Source organism: Octopus sinensis, linkage group LG10 (assembly GCF_006345805.1).
Source record: "Octopus sinensis linkage group LG10, ASM634580v1, whole genome shotgun sequence".
NCBI lineage: Eukaryota > Metazoa > Mollusca > Cephalopoda > Octopoda > Octopodidae > Octopus > Octopus sinensis.
This window is the reverse complement of record NC_043006.1, coordinates 27687391-27700465: the sequence shown is the minus strand read 5'-3', so window position 1 is coordinate 27700465 and position 13075 is coordinate 27687391. Positions and strand designations below refer to the sequence as shown.

The window sequence follows — 13075 nt, the reverse complement described above, 5'->3', positions numbered from 1 at the left end:
GGCTTAAGTCCCACTGTATAGCACGTTGGGCAAGTGTCTTCTACTGTAGCCTCAAGCCAACCAAAGCCTTGTGAGTGGATTTGGTAGACGGAAACTGAAAGAAACCCATTGTGTATGTATATATATATATATGTGTGTGTGTGTGTGTGTGCGCGGGTGCATATATATATGTGTGTGTGTGCATATATATATATATATATATACACACACATATATATGCACACACACACACGCACATACATATATGTGTGTGTGCGTGTGTCAGTGTATCTGTGCTTGTCCCCCCCCCGTCACTTGACAACCAAAGTTGGTGTATTTACATCCCCATAAATTAGCAGTTCGGAAGAAGACACCAATCAAATAAGTTCTAGGCTGACAAAGAGTAAGTCTTGGGATCGATTTGTTTGACTAAAGCCAGTGCTCCAGCATGGCCACAGTCAAGATGATTGAAACAAATACAAGAAAATAATATCATCGTTTAATGTCTATTTTCCATGCTAGCATGGGTTGGACGGTTCGACCAGGGTCTGGGAAGCCAGGTGGCTGCACCAGGCTCCAGTCTGATCTGGCAGTTTCTACAGCTGGATCCTAACGCCAACCACTCCATGAGTGTAGTATATATATACACACACACACACATTTGTACATACATATATATACACACACACATATGTACATACATATATACACACATATGTACATATATAATATATACACACATGTATGGGGGAAATATGTACTATATATAATGTGGGGGGAAATAAATATTCGTACATGTCAAAATTATTTATTTATCAAATTTCTAATGAACATAAATTGGATATACCAATACTATATTTGCATATACATACATAAACTAAGAATATGCAAAAGAAACTAATAAATTATAGTTACTAAGGAATTTATATACAATTATAAATATTTAGGGGTGAAAAAAGTATTTGTACAGAATATAAATAACTGATAATTCTTATTTAATACTTTGTAGCATAACCATTATTCAGTTCCATTTCAACCAATCTCTTGTAGTTTTTAATCAATGACTCGCATGTTTCTTAAGGAATTTATTCCCATTCTTCTTGACAAATTTTCTTCAAATCTGCAATGCACGTTGGGGCTCTTGAATGAATTTTAATTTTCAAATAATGCCACAAATTTTCAATGGGGTTCAAGTCAGGTGACTGGCTTGGTCATTCTAGTAGTTTTATATTGTGATCGACAATCCATTTTTTGGTAGACTTCGCCATGTACTTAGAGTCGTTATCCTGTTGTAAAACCCACTCTTCACAAAGCTGGAGCTTTTCTACAGAGTCCCATAAAATCCATTTGTAGGGATATCTGAAGAAGGAAATTTATGCCGAAATATCATATCAGACTATAGATGATTAAATTACAACAATCGTTATAGTCCATTCTGTGTTTTATAGTGCATTGTTGTGTCATTCAAAATATTTTATTCTTCATATATATATATATATATATATGTACTATATGTAGTATATAATATATATATAATATAATTATGTTTATAATTTTAGAATATTTGTACTATATATATATATGTACTATATGTAGTATATAATATATATATAATATAATTATGTTTATAATTTTAGAATATTTGTACTATATATATATATTTAGTCTTTTACTCTTTTACTTGTTTCAGTCATTTGACTGCAGCCATGCTGGAGCACTGCCTTTAGTCAGGCAAATCGACCCTGGGACTTATTGTTAGTAAACCTAGTACTTATTCTATCAGTCTCTTTTGCTAAACTGCTAAGTTACGGAGAGATAAACACACCAGCATCGGTTGTCAAGCAATAATGGGGGGACAAACACAGACATACAAACACACATACACATATATATACATATATATGATAGGCTTCATTCAGTATCCGTCTGCCAAATCCACTCACAAGGCTTTGGTTGGCTCAAGGCTATAGTAGGAGACACTTGCCCAGGATGGCATGTAGTGGGACTGAACCTGGAACCATGTGGTTGGTAAGCAAGCTACTTACCACACAGCCACTCCTGTGCCTATATAATATGAATACTATATATTATAAATACTATATATATATAAATAAAATATAATTTCTACATATAATATATTATATATACTATATATATAATATATATATTATATATGTATATTATACAGATGCATAATATATATATATATATATATATAATAATATATATATTATATATATATATATATATACATTATAAAGATATAATATATATATATAATATATATATATATATATATTATATATATATATATATTATATATATATATATATCTATATATATATATATATTATATATATATATATATATATATATATATATATATTATATATACATTATAAGATATGTTTTATATATATATATATATATATATATATATATATATATATATATACATTATAAAGATATGTTTTATATATATATATATATATATATATATATATATATATATATATATACATTATAAAGATATGTTATATATATATATATATATATATATATATATTATATATACATATATATATACATTATAAAGATATGTTATATATATAATATATACATTATACAGATATGTTATATATATAATATATTATATATATATATATATATATAATATATATATACATTATACAGATATGATATATATATACTATATATATATATATATACATTATACAGATATGTTATATATATACTATATAAAATATTATTTGAGACAAAACCACTATTTTGCAAAACAAACAAGGAAAGACTTAATCAATACATAAAATTTAATAAATAGTCAAAAAAACCGCCACTACAATCGTTTCTTGTCTTGATCGACAATCTTCAGGTGGACTTCCAATCTAAAAAATCAAAATTTTAAAATATAAAAATAATACTTTTAAATAATTAAAGTATAAATGAAAAAATATAAGTATATAATCCATATATAACCTATATATAATCCATATCGAAAATATAGACTAATTACCACGAATTCAACACACACATATATATATATGCTATATATATTAATACATATAATATATATATACTATATATATTACATACATGTAATGTATATATGATATATTATATATATATATATATACACATACTATATATGTATATAATACATCATCATCATCATCATCGTTTAACGTCCATTTTCCATGCTAGCATGGGTTGGACGGTTCAACAGGGGCCTGGCGCAGCCTTTGTACAGATATATAATATAATATATGCAATATATATATATATATATATATATATATATATATATAACATATATATATAATATACATGTCATGTATATATATACACAACATATATATATTATATACATGTCATGTATATATATTATATATATATATATATATATACACAACATATATTATATACATGTCATGTATATATATATATATATATATACACAACATATATATATTATGTACATGTCATGTATATACATACTATATATATATATATATATATATTTAGCCAGAAGAAAATTGAGGGGATCAAGAGGTGGTATTCATCAATTTTTAGACATTATATTATGTGTATTTGTTTTAAAAGCCATTATAACAATATACATACATGTATAACACATTATGCTTTACACATATAATATATAAAAATATAAAAATACCAGTAATTATTAAAATTTGTAATGTAAAGCATAGGAAGTATATATACGTTATAGGTATATAATGTATATATATACCAATGTACAGAGATTGGCAGAAAGCACAGGGGATGCAGAAAATAACGTTGCTAGAAGCTTCCTGACTCTTCCTTTCCATGCTTGTTATCTTCTGTGCATCCATTTAGTCCTGATCATATTGGTGCTACCTACTAATGTGTCTTGAGGTGTGTATTTTTCACCTGGGAATGTTTTGGCATCTATGAGCAGCCATCTTTCCTGTTTCCTGGCTTTGATGTAGTCAATTTGACTAGTGTGTCGTGCAGACCTTTAGGTAAAAAGGTGAATGGCAGGTTTCCTGAAGTTATTATTACAAACCATGAGATCATTTGCATTGCAGAACTCCAGCAGCCTGTTTTCCCCATCATTACGGGACCCAAAACCACAGCATATAGTGGAAAACCTCTGCATATAGTGCAACATGTCCATTGATGTTGCCAGCCACAAAGCGAAGGTCACTGTCATTTGTCAACAAGGTAGTCATAAAATCGGTCTTTCTGTTCATCAGGTAGCCCTTGCTGAGGGGCATAAGCGAAGATAATGGTTGCTAATCCATGTTGCAGCCTTAATCTAAGCTTCAGTATTCTATCATGGACTCTTGAATATCTCGATTACCTTATCCACCCATTTCTCTGCAAGAAGTATACCCACATCTCCAACCTCATCAGTGTTCCCTACCCAGAAAATCTTATACCTATGTTCTTTGCTGGTGGGGAACCTAACAGAACTTCCTCTCCACATTTCTTCTTGGATGCAGCACAAATCTACATGTCTCCGTTCAACAATCTTACCGGACCTACCTTCCAATGTGCCAACATTGTGTGCGAACTCTGAGGGTATGGAAGGTGTGGACCCGTGAGGATCTGTGATGGGTGGGAGAGCAGCATCATGTATCTGAAAAGAAAGCTCGCATTTGGCAGAACTTATAAATATACAATAGCCTTCAAACTGCATACACTACACCATCATTTCATGTGCTACATAATCACTACATTGCATAGGAGATGGGGAGCATTTAACCTTTGGAGGTTTTCAGGGGAAAGACATCTGATAGAGGTCGAAGGATAAAGACTTCCGGTACAGATGTTGGTGGTGGGAAGGGCAGGCACAACGCAAAACAGCAAACACTCTGGCTGCCAGTGTGGAAGAATAGTAATAATAATAATAATGATAATAATGAGATAGAATTGGGTGTTTGCATTCTTAACTAGAGTTATAACCAACAGTTTTTGGTGAGCCAGTGTGTGACAAAATTAGGTAAATGAATGAATAAATATTAATAATAAATGTGCGTGAAAGGGAGTGAGAAGGGTGAAAGAGAGAGAGAGAGAGAGTTGGATTGAGTGTAGGGATCTTAAGTTTTTTCTCTAAACATATGGTACAGAAGGCAAAACTTCTGTTTACATAGATAGATAATGAAATGAAATAATAAAGTAATTGCAATTTGCACTGTAAAAGAAGTTTTTGATGTGTGTGCTAGCTTGGAAAACCAAGTTGCTTATCTGAATATCTTCTGATTTCTACTCCATGTAGCAAGATATTAAAATATGAGGTAGGGGAATCTGAATGAGCTAGTATATATATAGGGTGGGGTGGGGGGAGAAGAGGTGAGGTGTTGGGAGAAGCAAGTGGTTAACAGAACTGCGAGAGAGTGGGAAGAGAGAGATCAGGGTTAGGCTGGTCGAAGACATGACATGAGGAGATGGAATTTTCAGGATTTAGGGTAACAATTGAACGATAATGCAAAATATATTGCTTGATGTTATAAAAATTCTGTCAGTCCATCTTATGTTTTCATAATTTTTTCCCAAATCAAAATATTAAATTTAGTCTCACAATAACTTGAGCTGGAAAGCAGAAATGATGTTTGTTTTTTTTAAATATAAATTAATTTATGCATGTATTTAGATTCACTATGACTACTGTTTTATGAATAGCTGTTTTAAAAAAATTCTTCAAAAAATGGTTTTAAGTGGAACTGATTTTATGTTTAGATTATTATCTAAAGTTTCCCCTAGAAAAAAAAAAAAGCAATTCCAAAAATCAAAAGCAAGCATTAGTAAATGAAAGTGGAGCTGTGTCTTATTTTCCTTATTCTCTTTGGTTATTATCAATAGTGCAATAGCAAAGGATGTTGTACTTGTACATTATTTCTATTGCCTTTCTTACCACTTGCTTGTTGTTTAAACATTAGGGCTTATTCTATTATCAAAGACTATATATAGGAATAATTCTTAACATAAGAAATTAATGAAAGCAAAAAGAAAGATCATGATTTAATGGTAAGACACTTGAATATATATATATATATATATATATATATATATATATATATATATATATATATATATATATATATATACATACACACACACACACTATTTGACATTATAAGTAGTCTGGTAAGACTTAAATTTATATCTACTATTAGACATCATAAACAGCAATGTGTGACAAAAAAGAGAAACAAGCCCACTGATGTGACTCAAACCATATCGCTTGCTAGGAAATCATTGTAACATGTTTTGTGTGTGTGTATGTATGTGTGTGTATTTAGTGTCATGTGGCTTGATCCAATGTTTATATGATCAATATTATTTAACATGGTTACCGGTTCAATGAAAGATGCTTAGTTATTCATTTGAGTAAGGTTTCTGCTGATAAAGGACTCCTTGCAATTATCACATCAGTTGGGTAAATACTTTACTTTGGAACTTCATTAACAGATTTAAATAATTATTTTAGCAGACTTGTTATAACCTTATTACTGATTGCATCTACAAAGCAGTGACTCAGTCACCTGGCAAGTGAAAGGTACAAAGTTTTAGTCCTGTCAGTAGGTCTGTTTCTCTTTTCAGGCCGAACTTAGTGTATAATGTCTGATAAAATTTATTTAGAAAGATTATTTGTTACCTGTGAATGTTCTAGCTGTTGGTGAATGACACCAAAGTTTGGGAGACAAAGAAAATAAGCTACCAAGTAATTTCATTTCATTTATAGGGAAAAGACATGAACATTACATGATTTAATTATGTTGAATTTTTTGTACTCACCTTAGAGATATTTAATGTTTCCTTAGAGCATGTACTCAGTGAAACTTTTTTTGTCATTTGCTTGCTATATAGTGAACTCTACTTTGTTGTAAGTAATTGGGTCTGGTTCATCCCTCTCTTGTAATAGAGGTCCTGTTAAAGTGGACTTCACTTTGTTATAAACGATTGGGTCAGAGCTTTAGTTTGAGGATATCTTTCACTCCTCACTGGTCATGGAGGTCCTGTAGCCAATCATGACCTTCATACTCTTCCTTCTCTCATTAAGCTTTTAAAGTACAGGTTTCAAAAAACATATGAGAAATCCACTATATATTTATAGTTCATTTTCATATTAACTTGGACTTCATTTTCAATCATTCAGTCCTTTTTTTTTCAAGCCTTGTTTGAAGAGAACTCCATAAATGTCAAGTGTGACTAAATCCAGCTGTTATCTAAAAGCAGTGTTCTTCATTAATTAAATATGTAAGCAATTCCAGTATTTGATAAGTAAGAAAATAAGTTACCGGTGAAGGAGGGACTATGCTCAAACCATTTTCAGGCTCTTTCAAATATGTAAGATTCATGCAATTTATGTAAGTGAATGTAAGTGATATATATGTTCAAATGGAGTATATAAAGATAAGAAAGTAAAGAATTGAGTATAATCTACTGAATAAAACATTTATATTGATGTTTCAAATGCTATATGCTTTTATGGGCAGTAAAACAAAAGTGAAAGTGTGGATAAGTCCTAAGAATTCTTAGTTTGAACAACGTTATTATTAATACTTGCAACCAATTATATCTGTTACTTGTTGCAGAATTATTAAGTAAGCATTTACATTATACATATAATATAAAATTTAATCTTTTACCTTAGACTTACTCCTTATTATTAAATAAGCTGAAGAAAATCTATAAATAATTTTCCTTTTGTATAGTTTAAGAATCATAAGATTGTACCAAAACTATGTCTTTTTAATTTTACAGACATAATAATTTTCAATATCTACATTTTCTATCTGTCTATCAGTGTGTGTATATAATATTTTGAAATACTGACTGAAGAGGGTAGTATTATGTAATGGTTATTGTACATTAACAACTCTAAATGTGCATATTAAATACATTCAGAATATCAACTATAGTTTTGTGATTATTCTGATGTTTACATAACACTCTTGACATTCTTCAGATAATATATACATACATGCATACATATATTGGTGGGTGAATATATATCTACATTTATGTGTGTATGTTTCCATAAATAAATATTTGTAGAGACTCAATCGCCAACTCACTCTGCCTTTTCTATTACTACTACAATGGCCTCTGCTGCTCAGAGCCAGCTACTTGCATATCATTCACTCCAAACCAGTTTAACATACCCATCTCCTCTTGTCAGATATGCTATGTCCTTCATCCAAGCCCTACACTAACTATTACAGCTAAGTTTTCTTCCCTAGAACATAATATATTTTAAATCTTTTTCCAATCCACATTCTGATGCAGTCATTGACTTACAGACAATATGCAGTTTTGAAGGCAACATAAGTGTAGCCTGTTCTTCTTGACTACAAATCTTAAAATAGATATTAAAAAAATATAAATATTAAGATATGAAGTTAATAGCCTCCAAAATTATAATCATGGTAACAAAAATGCACACATTTAAACATTCAATCAATAAAATTATGGTAAACAAATTATTTTATACATATTTTTATGTCTTCTAATAACATTAACAGAAGCTATTTTCTGGTGACATTATATTCTAACTTCATTTTCCTTCTCTCGTTTTTTGTGGAACTTCCATTGCTAAATTGGTTGATTATACTAAACTATGCAAATACTTAAAATTACTGAATAAATCACTCAATTTCTAATATTTGTTAACTGCAATTGTGTTCTAACCACTGAAAAAATATAACTGCTTCATATTAACTTCTTTATATTCTTACAGAGGTTTCAGTTTTAGTAGTAGTGTTACCATCTTAGTAGGAACTATTTCCTCTATAATTACTATCAATATCAAGTAATCGACATTGATTATGAAAGCTGCAGCTGGTTAAGTAAATTGATACATGCCTGTTGATGAAAGGTCATTGGCTCATGACATTTGTTGTACTACACGATGTCTTTACATGACTAAATCTACCTAACTATTAATAAGTATCAAAAGAGTACAATTCACTACTATAAGTAATTGATGTATTTTATATTTGACAAGAATTCTGATAGGTTGCAACGTTGAGCCCACTCAGTAATCCTCAGTTAAGGAAAACCATGATGGTTAAGAGTCACACAACAATGTGATTTCATCACAGGTGACAATCTTGCTTGAAGATGATGTGTATTAGGAGCAACTACACATGCTTTGTTCCTACTGAAACAATTAAACCTTGATACTAATGATAATAATTATCAATAGAATGTATGCTGAAAAACCTAAGAATGGCAAAGTATAATAAAGTATTGATCAATCAACTGAGAAGACAACATTATTCTGTCATTGGTTTTATGCTGGATTCTTGACTAAGAGTTTTAATTTCAACCACTCAGTCAACCTAGCTTTACCCCTTTAGCATTCAGATTACTGTGCCAAATGTAATACTTTTTTATTCACATTATTTTGAATTCATGATGCATTACTTCGTAGCTTCAAGATTTCAATGATGTAATTATTTATTTTTACAATGACATTGTAGTGTTAGAGAGGCTGTGTCTGGCCAGACTGAACATAAAACAGGTGGGATATTTGGGTTAGATATGGCTAGTTTAAATGCTAAAGGGTTAAGCAGGTGTTTGTAACATTAGCTTGGAATATTTCAATGTCATAAGCAATGTCATAACACTGTAAAATTAATATCTCATTAATCTGTAGTGCTGAATTTGAGTTCTCCTTGTGTTTTTGTTTTCTCATAGAAATGCTAAAACAGAATCATCTTTTTATTTCTCATCAACATTCTCATGTGGGCATGAAAATGAAGGACTGACATATGTTCTTTGTAAAATTGTTAACCAACTTTGCAGAAAATGTTGTCATGTTATGTTGCTGACAAAGCAAATCATTATTTTCTGAGATGCACTTTCCTAGCAAATGAGTTGATCTGAGACTAAGTGCTGAGACTAAAGCAATTATAGTGTGGATGACATATTTTAGCCATTCAAAAACACACAAAAACTGTTAACCTCACTTAAATATTATTTGGTGTCAAAACTTTCATCCCACCAACTGCAACCTGGTCACAGACTAAGTTCCACTGCAGATCATTAATCCAGTACAACTTGCTGCATGGTCAAATCATTAGTGACTAAACTGGTGACCCCACTAAGCCTACTTAGGGAGGAGAGTGATTAGATACCCAGTAATCATTAATTAGATTTAGTATTTTAGAATTGAACATTGGCTCATTTATTGAACCTGTTTGTGCTGCAGGAAGATAAAATTGCTTTAAATATTAGTAATATATTTATTTGTGTGTGTGTGTGTGTGTGTGTGTGTGTGTGTGTGTGAGAGATTCAAACATCTTCAATTATAGATTTACTTTTACATTATTACTTACAAAAAAAAGGTATTGTACATTGTTAGAATACTGCAACTTTTCTATATAATGTATTTAATGCGGTTTTATCTCTAATAAAATGTCCTTCTCAATAGAAAAAAATTTTTGAAATTTCATTTAACTTTTCTTTTTTCAGATTTCATTTCTTGTATATATTTTTATGATTGACATATTTTTGCCTTTCATTTATCTATTTGAATATATTGTTGCTGTTGCTGGAGGTAGAATGAATCAATTTTTTTGTTAATTATGTTTAAAAACTTGTGTATTAAGAAGAATTCTTTGAACATCATAAGTTTATAGCTTTTTCTGATTTGTATACTTTTGTATTTATCCATCTCATTTTTCTCTTCTTTTTTCCTCCCTCTCTTCAGCCCATAAATCCTCATTTTAATTCTCATTTTGAGGATTCTTCTCTCCTGTTGTGTGTAATTTTGTGTAGCTTTACAAACAAAAAAAGGAAAGAAAAAAAAAAGCATGTTTCAGACTGTAAATCTAATCATTATGTATGGACTAAATGTGTGTTTATCAACCAGTTAACATCTTAAATGATTATGAAGAAAATTTATGTCAATTTCTTCATTTGCTTAATACTAGTCTGACTCGTTGATTGATGATGCTGACCAAGCATTAGTGGGTGACCATCTTGCAAAGTATCAGGAGCGCCAGCAGTCTCCTCTGGGGTATGTCACCTTCATCTGTCTTTAACAATTGTTTGTCTCAATGTCAAGACAGGTTTGCATATTCTTCACTATGCTTATATCGTGTTTATTTCTGAGTGTTTTTGTAAATTTTTTTGTTATTTGCAATTTTAACATGACCAAATAAGATGATACACTTCATCAGTAAGTTGGCATTACTTGATAAATTGACTTTATTTAGAAGAAAACAAGCCATTTCTCTTACTATCTATTGAAATGTTTATGTTCAGATTTGTTTTCTGTCAACTTAATGCTATAAGTCTCTAATGTGCATGAAGAAGCAAAGTTTTTTTTTGTATATAGAATTAAAAAAAAAAAACAATGAAATAATTGTTTTGAGTATTTCTCTTAGTTTTAAATTGTTGAATAAGATATGCAGTAATACGTTAATACAGCTTCTGGTAATTTCATGTCACTATTTAGTGTGTTCTGTGTGCAGTTTTATGTGTAAAAAGAAATTTGTCACTTACTTGCATTAAAAATTTGTTACTTAAGCAGTGTTTACAATTGGGGAAGGAAAAACTATGCACATGCAAAGTTTTTTAAGATTAAATTTAAGTAATGGTTACTTGTGTATATGTGTGGTACCTTACAACTCCACTTTGTTATATAAATATATATATATATATACACGCACAGGAGTGGCTGTGTGGGATGTAGCTTGCTTATGAACCACATGGCTCTCAGTTCAATCTCGGTGCATGGCACCTCAAAACCTTGTGAGTAGAGTTGGTAGACAGAAACTGAAAGAAACCTGTGGTGTATATATATATATATATATATATATATATATATGTGTGTGTGTGTGTGTGTCTGTGTTTGTCCCCCCAATATCCCTTGAGAGCCGATGTGTTTGCGTCCCCGTAACTCAGTGGTTCGGCAAAAGAGACTGATAGAATAAATTCTAGGCTTACAAAGAATTAGTTCTGGGGTTGATTTGCTTGAGTAAAGGTGATGCTGGAGCATAGCCATGATCGAATGACTGAAGCATTGAAAAGAATAAAAGAATGTGTGTATATATATGTATGTATATATATGTGTATGTATATATATGTATATGTATATATATATATATGTATATATATATATATATATGAATACATTGTCTGTGTTTGTATATATATGTGTGTGTGCGTGTATGTGTATCTGTATATATAGATGTATATATGTGTGTATATGTGTATATATGTGTATATATGTATATATATGTGTGTATATATGTGTATATGTACATATGGATTTTTATTTATATATATATGTATATATATATATATCTATATATATTTGTATATACATATATATGTATATATATATATATATATATGCATATATATATATATATATATATATATGTGCATATATATATGTATATTGGGAGTGGCCATGGGAATGCGAATGGGCCCCAACTATGCAAACCTGTTCTTTGGCTATGTTGAGGCCCAAATATTCTCTAGTTTCACTGGTCCCACTCCTGAACTATACGGTAGTTACATTGATGACATTATCGGTGCCACCTCACTCTCCCGTGAACATCTAGACTCCTTCCTCTCTTTCGTTCAATCCTTCCGTCCTGCCCTCCACTTCACCTGTACTATCTCCAACACCTCTGTCTCCTTCCTCGACGTTTTGGTCAGCATTCATCACTCCACTCTTACCACCTCCATTCACTACAAACACACAGACTCACACTCATACCTAAACTTCTCTTCCTCCCACCCCAAACACACCAAGCTTTCCATCCCCTATTCCCAATTCCTCCATCTACGTAGGCTCTGTAATGACGACCATGACTTTGAGACTGTCTCAACTCATGGCTCGCCACTTCATCCTACGTGGATACCCCCTCACCACTATCCACACCGCCCTTGCCAGAGCACGTTCCGTAGATCGTGCATCTGCTCCCCCCCCCGAACCCGCCCTGCAGTCTACCGCCTCCCTTTTCCCCTCACTTACCACCCCACCACCCTACCTCTCCAACGCACCATTCTTCGAGCTTTCCGGCATCTCCAGTCCGACTCGTCCACTTCACACCTCTTCCCTAACCGA

At 31.2% G+C, this 13075-nt stretch overlaps 1 protein-coding gene across 5 annotated transcripts in view; it reads left to right on the top strand.

Annotated features, from left to right (window-relative positions):
• The window catches only part of LOC115216617 (V-type proton ATPase 116 kDa subunit a1), a 153638-nt gene that overhangs the window by 66745 nt on the left and 73818 nt on the right, over positions 1 to 13075 (top strand). Inside the window, exon 6 of one of the 5 annotated variants that reach the window (XM_036506448.1) lies at positions 10926 to 11011. The exons of the other annotated variants lie outside the window; for them this stretch is intronic. Within the exon in view, the coding sequence (XP_036362341.1) occupies positions 10926 to 11011 (86 nt within the window). The remainder of the gene's footprint in view (positions 1 to 10925; positions 11012 to 13075) is intronic. 5 annotated transcript variants of the gene reach the window in all.